The sequence below is a fragment of the Carassius gibelio genome, chromosome B14, assembly GCF_023724105.1.
Source record: "Carassius gibelio isolate Cgi1373 ecotype wild population from Czech Republic chromosome B14, carGib1.2-hapl.c, whole genome shotgun sequence".
Lineage (NCBI taxonomy): Eukaryota > Metazoa > Chordata > Actinopteri > Cypriniformes > Cyprinidae > Carassius > Carassius gibelio.
Window position 1 is genome coordinate 21,898,975 of NC_068409.1, and position 20,398 is coordinate 21,919,372.

Here is a 20,398-nt window from a genome sequence, read left to right on the forward strand (position 1 = left end):
AAAGAAATAAAGCCTTTCGCTTCGTAATTTCTCGAACGCCCCTTACATTCAGTGACACTATGCTCAGAGAATTAAACTTAAAGTCCATTCCGAAAGAACTAGAACAAGAAAAAGAAAAAAGAAAAAAAAAAAAATTCACAAATTACCAAGCTTCAAGACCTAATGTCTTGAAGCTGAAATTTACTATTCTAAATTAGAAGCCCCGGAGATGCAACAGGCAGTAAACAATTATAGGGGAAAAAAAATTATAATTCGCCCGGCAAGTAAGAAAATTTGAAGATGCCTTTAATGGTTTTTCCATCAGAAATCCATCAGTCATTAGTGTCAATCCTTTTCCCCTCGATGTATGCATGTGGACCACGAAATATAGCCCTTTTGCCTTCCTCTCTAGCCTTCTTCACCCTCGGCCACAGTTTTTCTCTTGCCGCTTTGTCTTCAGGCGATAGCAACTCAGAGATGCGTAGCGCATTGTCCAGTAAAAATCTGGAGTTTTTGGCTGCCCTCCAAATCGCGTCCCGGTAACGGCGCATCGAGAAGAGAACGATAATGGGTCGCTTATTTGGTGGCGTTGATTTGCGACCAATACGATGAACTACGTCCACCACCCGATCAAGCTGGTCTTGAACATCTGGAGCAACCTTCGCAAGAGCATCGATAGTTATCCGTCTGACATTTTCACCATCAGCCTCCTTCAAGCCATGCAATTTGAGAGACCAACGTCGAGTGTAACGTTGAGCCTCTGCTATATTAGACTTCAAAGTCGCGTTTTCGTCCTTTAAAGTTTGGATTTCTTTCTCCATCAGGGATAACCGTTCGTCGTGAGAGTTAACTTCGACGATGAGATTTTGTACTGAGGTTGCTAAACTATCCACCTTGGTCGAAGTGAGCTCCGTGGTTTTCTCAATCGCCGAAACCTTTAAGTGCATTTGATCAAGTTTCAAGCCTAGTGCATGAATAGCTTCAAGCACTTCCGAGGTGTTCTCAGAATCAGGTTTTGCACCAACTCGATTCCTTTTTTTGGCCGGAGAATCATTTTTTTGGGGTGTTTCAGGCAGACTAGGGAAATCGGCCAGGCAACAGGTCTCCATAACAGACTCGCAAGGAAGTTCCATCTCGTTTGCAACAGCGTTGTGATGAGAGGAGTGTTTCCTACTTCTCCTTTTGCCCATCCAAAACGTTTATTCCTTCAATACCATTGAGACGTAAGAGGTATCTTCGTATTAAAGAAAGTTAAATAGAAGCTGGGACATAATTTCCAGCTGCAAACTCCGCGCCTACTAAGGACAGAGATAAAGCATGTCTGATTAGAAGGACGCCATCTTGGCCCCCTCCTGAGCTCCTTGTGCTTTTGAATAGCTCTTGCGGTAGATGATGTCATACACCGGTTGGTCTGAGCAGCCTCACGTCAAATCCAACGCGAGCGTTTTGCCCCATATCTTGAATTTTAGGGGCATTTTCCAGGCTCCATCACGCAAGTTATTGCTCTGTCTCATATTAGTCATCAGTAGACTGTATGAAATGGCAGATGATCCATAGGTCTGGGGCGGGGCAAGTGCGTCAAATTCGTTAATAATTTTAACGAGTTATTTTTCCTCCATAATTAATTAAACAAATTAACACGTTAAATTACCAGCCCTAATTCAGATATATTCGAAACATTCAGATGTAAGCCCTTTCATAATCCCAAACATTTTCATAAGTAACTAACAAATATACTTTTTTCGACCTACTGCATACTGAACTGTGAGCAGCGCAATGTTGCTATGGTTAGTTCCTCAGGCAAACTTGATTTCATTAGAACAGAACAGAGTCCACTGGAAAGTATTGAAAGCTATAGCCTACGTATCTGTGGAAAAATATATTATAGCATTTATCAATACGAAAACGATATGCAAATGTATAAAATATAATATATATAGGCCTATAGTCTAAAAATAATATGCACCCCCACCCCCTACCCCTCATAATTCGCACCCTGGTCACCCTGGCGCTCAAAGACGCGCCTCTCAGACGCACGGGAGGTCAGCAGCAGCAGAGGCAGGGTGTTAATGGTGGGCTGCGCGTCAGTGAGGGGGGAGATGAGAACTGTGCATCCATCCGTGAGGAAAGTCATAGTGTCAACACTATTTAGCCGTACAGTAAGGCTGCTATGGTCGTCTACATCTGGAGTTTGAACATTAGCTACAAAGACACTTCTGAGCTCAATCAAAGTGCAAATGTCAGTTCAGAAGACGCCCTAGAGCCCCACGATCCCCCACCCGGCCTGAGCCGAACCGGCCACACGGTGACCGCCGTCTGCCTCGGAGTTATTCTGGTGTTTGGATTCCTCAACAACCTGTTCGTCCTGCTCATCTTTGCGAGGTTTCGCTCGCTGTGGACACCTATAAACCTCATCCTGCTGAACATCAGCGTGAGTGACATACTGGTCTGTTTGTTTGGGACTCCCTTCAGCTTCGCTTCCAGTCTCTATGGGAAATGGCTGTTGGGATATCACGGCTGCAAATGGTACGGGTTCGCCAATTCGCTTTTTGGTAAGTTTCCTACTGAAGTTCATCCAACAGGTGAGCTATATTTCAGAGGATATTTTACAGCTGAACTTTCTTTGTAGCGATGTGCGTTGTTTTTTCTTGAGTAAGCTACAGGTGTATGGATTTTCTGATCGATGAGTAACGCTTTTAACACAAACACACAATATCCATGGTCGTTATATATTTAATAACTATTTATTAATAGCGTCTTCAAACCAAAAGCTTAATAATGTTCATATTTTAGTAGTTTTTGGGAAGCTTAGGAAAAAATATAAGCCAGAAAAATATAGGTTAAGTTTAGAAAATATAAATAAATAAATAAATAAATAAATAAACATATATGTATAAGTTTGTTGCTGACTAATTTTAATCAAGCATTTGATTTGAAAATGTCTGTGTGTGCGTCACTCAACAGCACACAATTATAAGTAAATACGTTTTCAAGATGTTGCAGTTAAAGTAGTTAACCAACACTAATCATAATATATATAGCATATGCAAAAATAATGCATATGCAAAATATCTCTTGCTGTAAGGTCAATCTGCTTCTATTTTTATTATTAATGCTCAAGGCAGACAGAATCACACTGATTTTATCTTCTCTGGGGGTTGTCTCGGAAGTCACAGTTATCTGACATTTGAATGGAGAGCTCATTTAAGACTATTAATTATTCTAGTGGGAGTGTTATGACACCCCCTGTATCTCTTGCTGTGATGTGTAGAGGAACTGCAGGGACAAGTGCAGAGCACTTTTATGCAGAACATGTGGACCTGCAGTGCAATCCCACTGAAGCAGAATGAAGTTCAAAGTTTTTCTCTGTGGTTAACAATTGGACAGAAGAAATAACTATGTTGTCAACAGCTTATTCGAGCTCCATCATCTTGTGTCAAGACACATCTGCATTGTTTTCAGGATGGGTTGTTAAATAACGATTTGTCTCCATACCTTTGACCTCACATTTACACATACTCAGTGTTCAATAAAAACTAAAATTAATTTTGTATGTTTTAATAATTTTATACATTCTTTCAGTTAGTTTATAATCACTGTGCATTGATTTTTAGAGCTCATAAAAAGGTTTTAATCAATAAATAGTTTTTTTCTAGTTTTGATAAACAGCAATTGCAGTCTCGTTAACACAATACCTCAATGTTGCAGATAATTTGGGCAGTTTCTATATAACAGATGTAGGTTGTGCGACTGATCCAGGGACAGAACAGGATGCACTTTGCATTTAACCTCAGACTTCTCTCTAGGGGACTGTCCCGGATGTTCACGGTAAATGGCTTTGTCAAACTTGGGTTTATTGTCATTTTCCCCCTGCGTGACAGAAAGTTGTCAAAATTGCTGTCATTGCTTGGTGTAGACTGGCAATATATTATGATAAAAAGACATTTGGAATATTCACAAGCTATTTGTTTTGTGACCGCCATTTTTCCATATCTGTTTTATTTATCCCAAAATAGGAATTGTGTCTCTGATGTCTCTTTCCATACTATCATATGAGCGTTATGCCGCCCTGCTGCGCCCCACCAAGGCAGACGTGTCTGACTTCCGCAGGGCCTGGCTCTGTGTGGCCGGATCCTGGCTCTATTCGCTGGTGTGGACTCTCCCCCCGTTCCTGGGCTGGAGTAGCTATGGACCTGAAGGGCCCGGGACAACATGCTCAGTGCAGTGGCATCAGCGCTCAGCCAACAGCATGTCTTATGTGATGTGCCTGTTCATCTTCTGTCTGCTTCTACCCCTAATGCTCATGATCTTCTGCTATGGCAAAATCCTGTGCATTATTAAAGGGGTGAGTGAGAGAGGATTTATTCATTATTATATGTTTTACATGTTATTATTTATTAAATTAACTATATATTTTTACAGCTATCATTAGAGTACTGGAAGAGAAACATAAAACATCCATAGAACCTTTCCATTGTAAGGTTATTTTATGGTGGAAAAAGATAAAAAGATCTTTACACTACAGAAAATCATTCTTTTAACTGTTTACTTAAAGCTTCTTTGGGCTTCTTTTATGGCATCACTGTAGAAACATCTTTTTGGAACCTTTATTTTTTAAGATTTTAGAATAAAGCAATTGTGATTATTGATTTTGTCATTATCATATTGTCATATTGCTCCATTGTCAAATTGTGAATGATGAATGATTCAATAACTCGTACGTAAAGACTGCTTTCACAATTTTTATCAAATTTTTCTAAGGAAGAAATGGTAAGGCTACATCTCATGCAGTCGCATGCACTCCAAGTAGGTACTACTTTGCCACTATTAAAAGGGATGTTCTATATAGTTTGAATGTGTGTATATAGTATTAATGTAATCCAGATGTACTATATTTGTCATTTTGTCGCTGTCATGTGACCTACAAGCATCAGTTATGATGCTTCACTGTCATACACAAATCCTCTTTCGTGAGAGTGAGGTGTCCATTGGATGTGCACTAAAGGATGTTTCATAAATACTTTGAATTTGAACATGAATAGTGTGAACCTGGAGAAACAATGCAGGTAAAACTCCCATCACTAATACAGTGACTGAAAGCACAAACATCGACAAGAAGAGGGATCCCAGTGCTTTTGTGTAACATGTCTGTGGAAATAAAGCTGTTGTACCCAGAAATCTGCAATGATGTCTCATAGCTAGTGTCAAATTAACATTTCAACCCCCGGCCAGCTACAGATAACAGATTCTCCGCTCTTGGATTCTTTATTTATCCATTTGATATGGATTTGTCCAGCTAAGGGAATAAGATCAAAGCACTTTGGGGCATCAGGTTAGACAGTGCTCAGGGCGAAGAAGGCTTTAGGTTTTTGTGACTCACCTATGTCTGAGGCATATTTCATAAACACATCACCGTGTGAAGAAATATGTCATGAGCATTTCCAGCAGGTATGCAGGGAGCCAGCCTCTAGTCACCAGAGCGATTCTATGAATGAATCACCATCTGAGTTATTTTTAGAACGAAAAGAGTCTGTTACTACTGGTGACAAACTGTTATGTAACAAACCTATTTCCTCCAGGATTCACTCTGTTCAGTAGCAGGCACCACATTGTGTATCAGACAAATGGAAAGAGCTGCTTCCATTACACGTATGAGTGGGCCAATCGCTAAAGCCCTTTGGCTTTTCTTAGAAACACAAACATGGAATTCTGATGGGATTCAAAAGGAGGAATTACAAGAAGAGAGCACTGGTAAAATCAGGGGGTGACATGTCTGAAAAAAAGTAATTGCATTCCTAAAATAGAATCACTCCAGACGTGTGGTATGAAATCGATTTCCAGTACACTATTCAATGGAAAGCGAATGAAAATGTATTTAGACACTATTAAGAAGCACTTTTTGGGGTGTTTATGAATGGAGGACACTTTTTTGTTTATTGAATCATTCACAGAATCAAAGACTTCCAGGCAAAAGGGTTAATAAATTATGGAAATGGGAAAATTATACTGTACTGAAAGGAAATTTTGTTTATGTTGCTTCAAATTAATATTTTTTTGTCAGTGTCATTGATCCTACAAATTGCTGAAGGACACTTTCAGAGGATTACACAGGTGAGAAAACAGCTGAGCTGGAGCTGTCAATACGAACACAATCATCTTGTGTAGGACAAATGGAGCATGTAAACGGTGTGAATTTCGACATTAGCCGGTGCAGGGAGCTCAGCTCCATTCATCAGCTCTCATTTGCCACCACTGCTGATTGGAAGTTCTCATTCGGTTCCTGACCGGCAGGAGATCTTTATAGAGAGAGATTGCTTCATGATAGGAAGGGGATAAGGAAGTTGAACAGACTCCAGAGGGTAAAAGTCACGACTCTTGATGTTTTGATGCCTGAAGAAACCATCTGCCAGTCTTCTTTTAATTTGCAGACGGCTTACACATGGCAAGCTAATTCATGAACTGTATGACAGTTTATGTTATCTGCAGCAAGATGGAGGCTTTTAGTTGGATTTAGATGGTTGAAAAAGTTTCTACATCAAAATGCAATGTTTAATGTACGCATAGATACGCATACATTAAGTGTTTCTTTTTTCGGCTAAGGTAACTAAGATCAACCTGCTGACTGCACAGAGGAGGGAGAACCATATCCTTCTCATGGTTATCACCATGGTCTCCTGCTATCTGCTGTGCTGGATGCCATACGGGGTGGTGGCTCTGCTGGCCACCTTTGGCAGGAGGGGAGTGATTTCTCCCATAACCAGCGTGGTGCCATCAGTCCTGGCCAAGAGCAGCACAGTGGTCAACCCGGTCATATATGTGCTTTTCAACAGCCAGGTTAGTCCACAGATGAAATGAATTTAGAATTTTTTAGTTGGGGTGTAGAAACACTGTACTGTGTCCTAGTGTATTGATTTGACAATAAACAATTAAGTGCATTTATCATTAGAACTATATATTATTTATCACATAATTTTTTTTTTTTTTTAAATAACCTAAAAGCTAAGCTATAAGGCCACTATATTCAGCCACATACCATAATTTGCATCTACTACTTTTGATGCATATTTTGGAAAATCAAATCTAACCAAATTCAGACCAAATGTTCAGATTTGTCAAAATATTGCATCACATAATTAATAATCACAATTCAATGGTCAGAGCTAGTATTTCAATATTTAAATTGTATATATTTTTATATTTTAATGTATGCACATTGTTAGGAAAAAAGTGCACAAAGCATATAAAGTATACCTCCATTTTCCACATTCCACTCCATCTAGTGCAGTCGAATGTGCAGACCTTTAAAAAAAAATACTTAATTGCCCATGAGTGCTCAGGTAGCACATGCACTGCTGTCCATGCACAAGTCTGTGAGGACACAAAAAAGTATGTTGTGCATTGTCCATGAGACGAAAGTGGAACACAGACAAGTATACTTAAAAGGACAACATTGTACCTTATCTTCCCCTAAAAAAGGTCTATATTAGTGAAACTAAATGCAGACTGTTTCATTATTTTTTCCTTTCAGTTCTACAGGTGTTTCTTAGCATTTCTGAAGTGTCATGGAGATCCATCTTTTCACTGCCAGAATCCTCAGCACAGCAGCAAAGAGGATCCTCAAGTGCTCAAGCCCTGTGATGGGCCCTCATGGCATCGCGGCATCAAGGGCTCCCAGAAAAAAGAGCAGCACACCCTGGCATTAGTGGTCCATTACACCCCCTGACACTCTCAAAGACTGCCCAGGCTCTTTACAGATCAGCATTTATGATGCAGTATAATGAAAACTGACAGTGTGATGATTGTTCCAATATCACCACAAAGTTTCATATGACCAGTGTATCAGAATCCCTGAGTAGGACCGAAACAAGACTTAAAATTAATGTGCACTGTCAGGTTAATGAATACTCTAGAAAAATATAATGTATTTTTAGATACATACTATATAATGAACAGTTGAATAAAGACAACACGTTGCTAACAGTGCAGTGAAGCAGTTAGTGTAGTGTCAGCCTGTGAATGCTTTATTTAGTGTAGTTACACTTGTCACCAACAGTAGGAGCCACTGCCCATATCATACTGCAGTGAGATTCACTAATGTTTAATCATATATAACAGAACTGTAAAGTTGAGTCCATACCCATATGCGGCTTGTGGCAGATTTTTTTAATGCATAATTTATTACTAGCCTTTGATATTGGCATGTTAGCTAATAAAAGTTTCCCTATAGCATAGTATTAAATATTTTTAAGATATTAAAGCCCACTGCTTCATTGATATCTCCATGTACTTAAGTGTTATCATATTTTATTAAGCTTTACAAAACTGTATAAAGTGTATTTTTGTGAGTAAATGTGAGTCATGTTATAACACAAAGACATGTAATTACGTCATTATTCCAGCTGAAGTATTTTCACACTTCAATCCTGCATCATTTGCACATTTTCAGGAAAGTGTGAACATTTTAATGTGCCATTTTCAGTTCCATAGGCCCACAGTCTCTTTTTCACCAACACGCACAAAACAGACACTGAGTCATGCGTTACCAATCATTCTATCCATCCCTGAAAAAAGAAGCAGTGAGTACAAGGTTTGCTATGTATGTGTTAAATTCTATCTCCCTGTAATAATTTTATAATTTTGTAATTATAAACACTAGTCTGTAGCTAGTTTTACAAGTTACTGCACTTTATACTTTCTAGTCATTTTCAGAACAGCTAATGCACTGGAAGTCTATCAGCTTTCTTTCTCTTTGAAAAATAGTGAAAATTACATAAAGCAACAGCATCATGATTATCAGTATATTACCTAACTACTGTACAATAACTTATAAAGCCTTGATTTTTAAGGGGCGCCTGAAAGAAGATTTAGAATTTGCAGGAAGAATTTTTTAACATGCTTTGTGTGTAGCTTTAATTTGTGACAATAAATGATAAGTGCCAATATTTTTCACTGTAAATGACCTCACGTTACTCATGAGCATTGCTTATTCAAAACGCTGAAATATGTATACTTCCACCTACATGCATTCACACTACGCAGGAAGCACATTGCATTATTTCTGATGTTTCGGTCAATAAAGGTCAAATGACAGATCCCAGTTGTCCCCTTTCACGACTTGTGGGCGAAGATCATTTCCTAATGTATGAAGCGAGTGTTTGAAATAATACTGATGACTTCGGAAAATGTGAGCCCTGGCAGTGGGGGTGGAACTGAGGTTAGATGCTTCAGTTCATGTGAAACCTGTTGAGTGTTTTGTCTTTTGCATAAAATTGATCGATACTATGTAATCAGCATAATTAGGTTCTATTGTCAACAGACTACATTTAAATGAAAAACCTTTTTGTTTTTAATATTATGTACTGTTTATAACCAACATTACAGTCCCTTCATCTAAAAAAAATGTCTAACAAACTATAAACTACGTATAGATGCTTACTTGTTTACAGATACAGCAATTCTTTCAACAGAAAGATCAAGTGGAGTTATGAGAATATGTACTTGAGACCACCAGTTGGTGGTTAAAATGAGGTCAAAAGTTGTCAACTGTATATAGGCCAAAAGCCAAAAGGAAGAGCATGTCACTCATAGATTTTCGAGGATGCTTTATAGATGTGGTAAAGTAGGAACTTGTTATCGACCTTGATTATCTAACAAAATGGTTATGGTTCATAAAAACCAGGTTTCATAATGGGTTTCGCTGGTGTTTATGCACACAACTGCAAAGAATCTTCATTCTCTGTTGTTTACACCACATGTGCTTCACTCCGGTCAGATTTTTTTTAAAGAAACATAGACACATACAACATGTGACTTTATTTCCTGTGGTTTACTGACAAACAGAAACTCTGCTCTAATTGCAGCTCACAAGTCACCAATAATTAATGCCCAAAAATAAAGAGGCACCAAAAGTATTTGGACATATAAGTCACTTTAAAAATGTATGCTTATTGCATTTGACTTAAAAAAAAAATCCTCCATTCATTTCTCTAATAGGACACCTGTGTGAACATCTTACCCTCACTAAAATCACTTTGGGATCAATTGATTAAAAGTAATTGCAAAAAAAATTTATTTCTGAGAAAAGATCTAAAATTATTTGTTTGTGAGATGCCATTTGGTGTGCTTTTTATATTTAATGCAATGCTATTCATACAAGTTTTGATATTCGTTTAAGTAAAACTAATTCTTTACAAATACTTGTGTACAAAATGAGAAAGCAGAACATTCAAACGGCAGATTTTGAATCTGCAAAGACAATGACCTTTGTGCAAAAATGTGTGACCTCATGGAATCAGGCCTTTCTAGTACCTGGTGTGAGGATGCATGCTTACTTATGACAAATTGTGCACAAACACATCCGCCTTTAACTCTCAGCCCATCTAAAAAAGGTGACATCTTTCAGGAAGTTGCATTTGAATGAGCTTGCTTGCGTTGAGAGCAGCTCTTCAAAACTGCATGGGTGCCACTGGAGTACACCTCTCTTCTCTAACCGACTTGTGCCTCTGTTCATCATGATAAACACCTTTCACACTAGCTACAATCCTCCACCTCCACCGGTGCCTCCACGGGCAGGATACAGCAGACCCCGGCCAGCGGGCAACACATCTTTAGTCAAGTTTTTGTCAGTGATGCTACTGCTGTTAATGATACTGACCTTCGGAGGCTTCCTCTACCTGTTCCAGAAACTCAACGTGGTATGAACGGATCTTTTCTTAGTGGCTCTTGGTGTCCAAATTTGTGTCTACTGCGGGGTTTCATAGGTGTAAAATTGAAAAAATATTATGTATAATATAAGGTTAAGTTTGCACAATTTTAAATATATATGTGTATGTGTGTGTGTATATAAGTAATTTATTATTTTAACAGAAGCTTACATTTAGATTGCAGATTATTTTATGGCTTCATATATTGTAATAATCTTTCTTATGATAATTTTTTACTATATGCATTATTGACATTATTAACATTATCGTAACTCGGCAATCATTGATAATCGTTTTGTGGTAGGAGGTTAACAACGTTAACATAAATTATATGCTAAAATAAAGAACAATATTTTATACAATGATTATTTTGTCTCGGAATATACAGAAACTTTGAGATTTAAATAAGTGAGAGGCCTAATCTCATGGGTGTGTTTCCTGGGCTGTGTGGTTTTATGAGTAAGGCAGCATGCTGCGCATCAAAGAAACAAAGCCAACAAAAACCAGATTTTCTGCCCAAAAGGAAGTTAAAACCAAACTACCCAACAAATGATGCAATCTCACTCTTTGATTTATATGCTAAAGGAGTGACTCGATAACAATTTTAAGCATGATAATCCTTACATAGTACGCATTACTGAGATTTAAAACATCATAAGAATCAAATTGAATAAAAAATCAAACATAAATCTATACATACAGCCCTTCTTTTGGCAAACACAGATATACAGTTTAAAAATAGATTATGTACAGCGAATGCATTCCATTATAATGCAGTATGCATTTCCGTGAATCAAGCAGACAGACTGATAAATGAAGTGTTAGTTTCAGTAGGGCTTTCAAATGTTTCAGTAATGATCGATTTAAAGTGCAAGTTAAGAGTGCTTGTTTCACCAAACAGATGTGAGAATGTAAGTCACGTTCACCAGAAGAGTAAATACAGTAACATACCTTCCAGTGCGATCAGTTTCAGGTGAAATGGTGATAACGCTAAACACGACTGTCATTACACATTTATTATTAAGCTTATGAAAGATCTACAAACCAAAAATATATGACTTTTTTATCATATATAAATGATATATTGTGCACCTACTTCATGTTAGGTGTCTGTATACATTGTTACGATGCACCTGTGCACATATGCTTTTACATTGTATACTTCTATTTGAAAATACCATCCTGTAGACAAATTAATTACTGTAGTTACGTATAAGTACATAGTAGTTAAAGATACATAATGTAAAGTTTGAATTGAATTGAATATATATATATATAGGCTATATATATATATATATATAGGCTATATATATATATATATATATATATATATATATATATATATATGTGTGTGTGTGTGTGTGTGTGTGTGTGTGTGTGTGTATGTGTATATATCTATATGTGTATGTATGTGTATATATATATATATATAAAATATATATAATATAAATAAATAAATAAATATATATATAATGTAAAGTGGGTTATATATATATATATATATATATATATATATATATATATATATATATATATATATATATAGGAAATTGTACTTGTATGCTGCGTGAAATAAGCTTCAACAGGCAGCATTGTGTACATTTATAAAAACATTTTCATTGTCTATTTATACATGAAAAGTCATAATTCACTTTTTGTGTTCTCTGTGATCAGTTTTTTTTTTTTTTTGGAGCTCTCTCTAGATATTTACTACAAATGCTTTAAGCATTAAGGGAAGCATATTAACAAATGTCTTTTCCTTCATCAGCAGTTCCAGGACAGTTATCATGAAGAAGACTTCGTCCTAAAGAGACTACAGGACTGTGCGGACAGCGGTATGGGAGAAGAATCAATGACAGAATGTGGCAAACTGATGGAAAAATATAAAACCGTCATAGAAAAGGTATCATGTTATTGATATTGACCCTCCTAGATGTGAATCGTACAACATTTCCTTTAAATGAAAACATTGTATACAACTCTATGACTTCATGTATTAATATTCTTTTACTTCCTCCCAAAGGTTTCACAAGCAAATGAAAAATGTAAGTGTCTAAATATATCACACCATGTACTGTTAACTACTGACTGTGCTAGGATGCTAGTGCCTGCATAAAAATAATGTTTAGCAAGCAATGTGGTGTCCTTTTACTTTTGATATATTTTATTGTAACCCTGTGTTTTATTGTATACTTACTACTGTGTGTTTCTCCTGCAGTGTCTAAGTTAACTGGAGGCCCACACTTTATTGGACCAGCTGCACACATGGTTGCTCTGACTGTTCCCAAAGGTAATAGAATCTAGTAGAATCATTCATTTAGTATTAAATGAAATCATGTAATTAAACGTAAGCCTATAGCAATTGTGTGGTGATAATGGGTTTCTCCTTGTTTTAAAACCACCAGATAAGGCTTCTGACTTCTTGAAGACAAGCAGTCTTATTTGGGATAAAGATCACTCCCTGCTGCAGGACGTAAAGATCAGCAAAGAACGGGACAAGTTGACCATTCAGTATCCCGGAATCTATTTCATCTATTCCCAGGTCACCTTCTCCAGAAATACTCCTTCATCTTCATTAAAGCAATCCATAAGGAGCACAGGACCCAAGAAAGACCAATTCAAGGAGCTACTCAAGTCCTTTTGCAGTTTGAATCCAAGCACATCAAATATGTGTACAGCTTCTGTGACAGGGGTGTTCCATCTAGAGAAAGACCAACAGATCTATGTTACAGTAACAAACACATCCTTGGTGAACCGGGACTCTTGCAGCTTTGGATTATTCAAATTGCGGTATTGAACACTCTGGAAGTGGATCGTGGCACTCAATTATAAATTATCCTATACATCTCCAGGGAAATACATTGCACAATCTTTTCTCCTTGACTCCAAACCACAATCAAAATTCAGGACACACAAGGAAGTCATCAAATATTGTTCATTAAAAAAAAAAAAAAAAAAAAAAAAAAGTTAAGAACAACATTATTTATAATGCCTTAATAAAGATATTTATTTTCAGATTAGCTTGCCAATTATAATTGATGGTGGATTCTTATTTATAGTACGTCCCAAGTACTTTTAATATATCATATGTGGGTTATATATTAGTATTCAGTAAGTAACTTTGAATAAAAGAGCCCAAAAATAATTTCCCCCTCCCTATTACACCATTCCTCAAGTCCTCCAGTATTTTTGATTTTATTACCAATGTTTCCAAGTGGTCAGAAGTTGTGTAAGTGTTTCCTAACATAGTAGATTGAGGTTGAGAGAAGCGCTTATCTTAAACTTTGGAAACTACTGTGTAGGACGAGGCGAAGGGAACGACCCATAAGCCTACCAGTTCTGTTTTTAACTTCAATTTGATAATACGACCCTGAAGTGACTACTGCTGTGCCTATTTTACAGCATTCCATCCTCCTCCATGGAAACAGTGAGTTTTAGGTGACAAACGCGTGCTCATTTGAGCCACGCGGATGCCTCTGCTTACAGGAAGTAGTCAGCCTACTACACTCACTCTAGCTTTACTCCATTCAAGCATCAAAAAAGTAACACCGTAATGCATCATTTGATCTACCACCTTATTTCACAAGGTGGAATTTCCTCGTATGTGTAAGGATTAAAATAAAATCAAACGCATAGCTCATTAACATGATGTTATTTTATTAAAAGAGATCCTTATTGAAATGAAGACGAAATAAAAACACAAGCACTAGTGAAAAAAAACAAAACAAATTATATATATAGCATTTATATTGCATAGATCAACTCCGCAAAAATAAAACCTGTGTTCTGCAGACATGGGCACTTTAGAGAGGAAACTGACGTGGACATTCTTCATCCCTCTTTTATGATCTCCTGAAAGTGCTATTCAAATTTTTTTTTTTTCAGACACATTCATGACATGACAAAGTGAATTTCCTTTCATTGAGATCAGTTGCCACCTAGAGCAAATATCATGTATACACACTAGCATAACCTGTGGATCAATTCAACCTCTTACACACGCACGCACACACACACACACACAGGCCATCAGAAATAACACATTCACTACTGCAGATGGCAAAGTTTCAGACAGATGCTTTAAAACTGCAGGAGTTTCCATAACAACAATACAATCAGGATTAACACTTTAAAATAATATTTAAGGCTATGTGTACCGCATGGCATGCAAGGTTAATTGCTGGAAAAACAAACACGCACACAAACAGGAAACAGATTTACACAAAGTACCACAGTAACAGCATTTTGTTTGTGCACCTCAAAGCACAAATTATTGCCTAATCGGAAGAATATATTATACAGTATACTCCTTCCAAGAGAAAATCTGGCTCTTGTACAGCGATTGTAACAACAAACCAGTCGCATATTGCATTGAATTGCCACAGCAATGCTCCGGAGGTGACCGCTGGTGGGTTTAAAAAAAAAACAAAAAACAAAAAAACAACAAAAAAAAAAAACTCCCCACCCAAGTTTTGCTCATCTTTACAGCTCTTGCCTGCATTTCTTCGCTGCTTAAGATCTCTAGCGAATGACAGATTAGTCACGGTTAACCAGTTACTGTTAAAATGCCAAGAGTTCAGGAAAACAAATATGTACCATGGGTACCACCCACAACTATGGCAGAATACAAATGAGTAAGAAAATGCACCTCCACTATAAACCAGATTAGATGCCATATGCAATTCAATGTGGATGAAAACAAGTCTGTGAGAGATAGATGTACCGTCTTTACCATGGCATCCACTACATAAAGCTTAACTCTTCTGAGATGTAAACATCATCTGAAAGCTGAATACATAAGCTTTCCGTTGATGTGTGGTTTGTAAGGATAGGGCCGAGATACAACTATTTGAAAATCTGGAATCTGAGGGTGCAAAAAAAAAAAAAAAATTTTTGAAATATTGAGAAAATCACCTTTAAAGTTGTCCAAATCACATACTTTTTTAAACTCATGCTATTAAACAACAGCACAATTCACTAAATGCACTATCCATCACAGCCTCCATTTCATTCCAGTCAAAAATTAAATATGCTGTAACCCTAAGGTCTATTGCTGATGGGGAGCAGTTTGCGTTCTAACCACATTTGTTCGTCACTCTAATATGAGCCTCCAAGATATGGTAAGTGAGGACAAAAACAGTGCCTTAAGTACCGTATGCTTCTACGCACACTTGTTTTTTGAGTCCTAAAAGGGCTCCTAGCACCAAATCCGCAAACATACTGCATTGTTTTTGGTTTAAGAAGCATATGAAATAGTTTCAAGCCTCTGAAAAAGGAGGATGAAGTTCCTACTGTATTTTTGTTATCATTAAAAAAAGATTCCTTTCTCCATAATATCTGATATATACATATTTATACTGTATATATGACATACATACATTATATGATGTATCCTATTAGTATAGTATCATAAACCTAACTATTTCTGACAACGATATCCCTGACAGCTTCAAACTAGTGATGATTATCAAAAGCGTGATTATGTAGTATTATAATGGCTGTTTTGGAAATACTGTGTACCCATACTGATGCGAGCGACTGTCCGGGTAACACATATTTGGAATAAACTGAATCTAAACCTACAGTCCAATGACGCATTACAGGCATTTAATTCAAAGCCTTCAAACTAAAAGGAAAAACCAAACTCATTTCAAGAAGTAGGGCATCTCGTTTCAATCAGGTGCAAACCACAAATCTCAATCTTGTTCATTTGTTACCTAAAAGCAACAGTTTTCACATTATAAAAGCAGAAATAGGTCTAAAAAGAGCAATACTTGTTGGAATCCTATGACAAGTATCTTCTCTTATGCCATAAACAGAATATTTTCACTTGTGCAATAGCGGCTTGAGTCGGAATGCTGTTCATGGGCTGAATGTCATCGGATTTCTTTTGTCCGTGACCAGTAACAGTCATAAAGTGAGGCAGATATTTGTTCATTTCAAAACCGAGAGATTCCACCGTCTTTTCTGTGATGATTCTTGTTGGATTGGAGCGGAGTGAACCGGAACAAAAAATGGACTGGACTCTTAAACGGTTATCTGAAGTTTTCCAAATCACAAGATACTTAAGATGCAGTTCACTTGGTTTTCCGGAAACAGTTGCCGGTTTGTTCTAGAATGTCACATCACAGGAGTGTGAAGCAAACCGCACAGTGATATTCTTCAGTATGGCAAGATAAACACAGTCACTAATCACAGAGTTGATCTTCTTATCGCCTCTTGTCCTTAAAAAACATCTGACGAGAAATGGCTGAAAATCCCCAGCACGGTGACTTTTCAAAAGCAACGTTCAGTGTGTAATGTGATGGAGAAAACACATAAAAACACACTGGTGAGGACACACAGACGCGGAAACACATACATGCGGCTGGCGAAGGGAAACAGGCGAGTGTCCAGAGTGTTCTTTAGTGACCTCCTTCATCCCAGGAAGTGTCATTCTTTTGCTTGGCCAACTTTCTGACTATACGCTCTAGCTCCTTACGGGACTTCTGTTCCTCTTCCAGACATTGCTTCATCCATTTATTCTCCTACGTTCACAAACACACGCCATCAGAAGATTACAGCACAATGCTGATAATGATAGCTCAGGCCAACACCAGGTTACAAGAACGTCAAATCTTACCTTTTTTAATTCATGGACTTCATCTTTTAGAGCATAAACAGCATCAACAAGACTTCTGCAAAAAGCAATAAAATAAAAGCATTCTTTAAAATAAAACTGTAAAGTCTTCATACAGTAAGTATCAGAGTCAAGACTGAAAAATTCTGAACTATTTCTAGAACATATTTACAATTTTGCACCATTTCTATGTAACAAATAAAACAAACTAAAATATAGGCATTTTTGTTAAATGGGCTCAGTGCTAATCATCAAGTAATTCTGATATCAGATATCTGAACATACTTTTCCTCAATGATGGTCTGGCCATTGCTCTTGATCTCCTCAACAATAATCTTCTCTTCATCTGGCAGCAGGACCTGGGGGATGCACTCCTTACGAACAGCTGTGCGAACAAATCACATCTTCTAATGAAATCACACTGTTAAACTGTATTAACGATACATTTCTGTTATTAAAAATTCAGTAGCTTAGTTATACAGTACAGATGACGGGCAGGTCTACCTGTGGTGGACTGGAGGAGACTGGCTCCGGTGCAGTAGGCCTCAATCACTTTGAGTATCTGTGCATCCTCCTCCAGAGCTGCTGTGCCTGATTGTGACAATTTATTATGTATCTGTATTTCTTTTTGATTGTATGTTAAATACAGGTTGGCAAAGCTACTGTTTGTTTGTTAGTTCTCAAACCCCTGCAATTCTACCACTACGTGGACTTTTTTTTAGTTCTGGGAACTAAATACAGTGTTTTAATATACTTACTTTTTCTGAGCATGATCTCATCGTCTGATTGTTTTCTCTCCGTTTTTCTCTTTGGGAGGAACTTGGCTCTGGGTTTTGGGCTTTTACTAGTGTCCTGAGGAAACAGTCTGGTGTTAATGAAGTAACAGGATCTGCTGAGCTCTGAATAAAACCACAAAACCGCAGCTTGAGGATTTTAATTGGCGCTCAAATCCCGAGAGAGGATGCTAAGAAATTAGGCCAATAAACAGTAGCTTACATAAGTTATGACGCCATTCAGGATAATTCAACAGCAAATGAACAGGGACTCGTGAATGAAAACAATTTGCAGATGAGAGACCCTTGTCTGTTTGTGAACTAATTATTTCAGTCTGAGTCATTTGTTGACTGTTACAGCAGTGTCACAGGACTGACGCCACCTTTTTTTTCTTGAACGCGAACAACGCAGAGTGAGTCATCTAAATTAGTCTCCTCTAGAACGAAAGCTTTATTAAATCAACTTCTTTTGACCTTCATCGAATTGTCTAAATGACAGGCTAACCATGGTAGACATAAAAAAAATTCTGTGGGCAGCTTTATTTAGGAATCTCTGGATGAATATTAAAGGGTTTAAAAAATTTGGTCACTGACAACGAGTCAGTTCAATCGCAATTTTAGTGAGAATCCGTAAAGTAGTAGTATACAAAGTATAAATGTTAATGAAAGTTGCTTAACCAAGACTGTATTGCTTTTTTTATTATGATATACAAACGTGTACACTTGGCATGCTTCACGCTACAGTAAATGGGGTTTTCAGTTTTTATATTTTACTCGTGACATCAAACCGAAAGTAAATGATGGAAATAACTGAAGTTATTTGTACATGTTCACAGTTTACAGAAATGTTTATCACTAACAAATTGCTCATTCATGAAATGACTGTATAACATGATTTGAATCAACACGAAAATAGAAAGTGGCAAATATTAGCTCATTGATTTACAGCACAACATTGTGACCGTGAGAAATATATATGTATAAAAAACTTTTTTTATGAATGACGTCTCAAACGATTCTCCAGGTTCGTCAAGATCGACATTTAGCCCGGAAAATGACGTGAAAACTAGCGGAAAGACCTGGCTTATGAGAAGACCTCTTAGTTTTTAAATAAAAACTTGCCATTATGCTCTGCGGTAGTTGTTGCTCAGAATACCGGGACAATCACACAAGCATGATTGGAAAATAATATTCCTTCTTACGGTGACATAAACAGCATCACCTCACACTAACTAGCCATTATGAGTCATTTTGCCATTTCTATGAACAGCTACTTGGCAGATACGGATTCTTATGAACGTCTAAATTTAGCTTCAAATATAAGATGTGATATCTGGATTTTAACATGTGATATCAGCTGTGAAAAAGTGTTTTTTGAATGGCCATATTTGTTGGAAGCAAGAAAATGTATAGGCTTGGGTACATTTTTGATTGATATGGATGGAAAGTGTTTTCTAGCACTTCAGTAACTGTGGCAACGGCTAACGTATGCCTTAATCCCTTCAGAATCTCTCGAGACAGTCTGCAAGACAATTCACGATCCAAGTTATTTATTTTATATCCCTGGAACACTGCCGCAGGTTATTAGGCCTTTGCCGAATATAGAACCAATTATTGCTGTTATGTTTTCCAATATGAAGAAATCTCTACCTAATGCTCTTGATATCTTCAAGTGATTTACATTTAATCACATTTAAATACATCTTCCTCATAATAATACATAATTCAAGGGCCACATTCTCATCATCTCAAAACCTTGTGTGTACAGCTTAGAACATTGTCATTATTGAAGAGATGGCTACATTTACATTTACTATTAGTAGCACTTGTGGGTGCAGATTTAATATAATTATTGAAAAAAGCATCTTATGATACTTGCTGTCTTACATAAAGAAAATTGTTGCTACCATCAGAGCAACTGAAGCGTCAAGTACCACCAAATGGAAAGCAGGTTTTAGCGAGTCTGCTACCACACTGGTCGAGAGCAAGCAGCATGAAATGAGTAAAGAGCCGTTTGCAGAAGAACCCTTCTTGCATTTTGAAACAGCTGGACAGAATGTAGGAATGAAACCCAATCCAGGGCTTTGGAGGCACATTTTTAACAGCTTTTAAAATGAATCTTGAAATGGCATGGAAGCCGAGGCAGAAACCATATTTTATATATATATATATGTGTGTATGTATGTATGTATGTATGTATGTATATATATATATATATATATATATATATATATATATATATATATAAAATGTTTTTCTCAAACTAATAAAATAGCATGTTTAAGGAAATAAAACAAGCAATATATTGACTTCTAAAGCCAGTT

General features: G+C 37.0%; 3 protein-coding genes across 5 annotated transcripts in view; 2 read left to right on the forward strand and 1 right to left on the reverse strand.

Moving 5' to 3' along the window:
• Positions 1–2,018: 2,018 nt before the first annotated feature.
• LOC127971812 (pinopsin) lies at positions 2,019–9,069 on the forward strand. Its single transcript, XM_052575050.1, has 4 exons — positions 2,019–2,531; positions 3,996–4,324; positions 6,580–6,813; positions 7,508–9,069. Exons 1-4 carry the CDS (start codon positions 2,150–2,152, stop codon positions 7,700–7,702), a joined length of 1,140 nt encoding a protein of 379 aa, XP_052431010.1. The 5' UTR covers positions 2,019–2,149; the 3' UTR covers positions 7,703–9,069.
• A 1,325-nt stretch (positions 9,070–10,394) lies between these two features.
• LOC127971813 (CD40 ligand) lies at positions 10,395–13,702 on the forward strand. 2 transcript variants are annotated; one of them, XM_052575051.1, is made up of 5 exons: positions 10,395–10,673; positions 12,451–12,585; positions 12,706–12,727; positions 12,901–12,972; positions 13,088–13,702. In XM_052575051.1, exons 1-5 carry the CDS (start codon positions 10,491–10,493, stop codon positions 13,477–13,479), a joined length of 804 nt encoding a protein of 267 aa, XP_052431011.1. In that variant the 5' UTR covers positions 10,395–10,490; the 3' UTR covers positions 13,480–13,702. The 2 variants fall into 2 exon arrangements, with proteins under 2 accessions (XP_052431011.1, XP_052431012.1); XM_052575052.1 differs by having other exon boundaries at positions 12,454–12,585.
• Positions 13,703–14,322: 620 nt separating this feature from the next.
• LOC127971807 (rho guanine nucleotide exchange factor 6) overlaps positions 14,323–20,398 on the reverse strand; it is a 28,717-nt gene continuing 22,641 nt past the window's right edge. For both annotated transcript variants that reach the window (XM_052575040.1, XM_052575039.1), the window contains 5 exons: positions 18,060–18,153; positions 17,806–17,892; positions 17,587–17,686; positions 17,305–17,359; positions 14,323–17,209 (listed from right to left, as the gene is read on the reverse strand). In XM_052575040.1, the coding sequence (XP_052431000.1) occupies positions 17,087–17,209; positions 17,305–17,359; positions 17,587–17,686; positions 17,806–17,892; positions 18,060–18,153 (459 nt within the window). In that variant the 3' untranslated portion in view covers positions 14,323–17,086. The remainder of the gene's footprint in view (positions 17,210–17,304; positions 17,360–17,586; positions 17,687–17,805; positions 17,893–18,059; positions 18,154–20,398) is intronic.

What these genes read in the sequence shown, in the direction of transcription:
- LOC127971812 (XM_052575050.1), top strand. Translation starts at nt 2,150, where the DNA reads ATGGTCGTCTACATCTGGAGTTTGAACATTAGCTACAAAGACACTTCT. An exon ending in GTTCGCCAATTCGCTTTTTG is followed by an intron (nt 2,532 to 3,995) that starts GTAAGTTTCCTA and finishes ATCCCAAAATAG; the next exon opens with GAATTGTGTCTCTGATGTCT. An exon ending in TCCTGTGCATTATTAAAGGG is followed by an intron (nt 4,325 to 6,579) that starts GTGAGTGAGAGA and finishes TTTTCGGCTAAG; the next exon opens with GTAACTAAGATCAACCTGCT.
- LOC127971813 (XM_052575051.1), top strand. Translation starts at nt 10,491, where the DNA reads ATGATAAACACCTTTCACACTAGCTACAATCCTCCACCTCCACCGGTG. An exon ending in TGTTCCAGAAACTCAACGTG is followed by an intron (nt 10,674 to 12,450) that starts GTATGAACGGAT and finishes TTCCTTCATCAG; the next exon opens with CAGTTCCAGGACAGTTATCA. An exon ending in ATAAAACCGTCATAGAAAAG is followed by an intron (nt 12,586 to 12,705) that starts GTATCATGTTAT and finishes TTCCTCCCAAAG; the next exon opens with GTTTCACAAGCAAATGAAAA.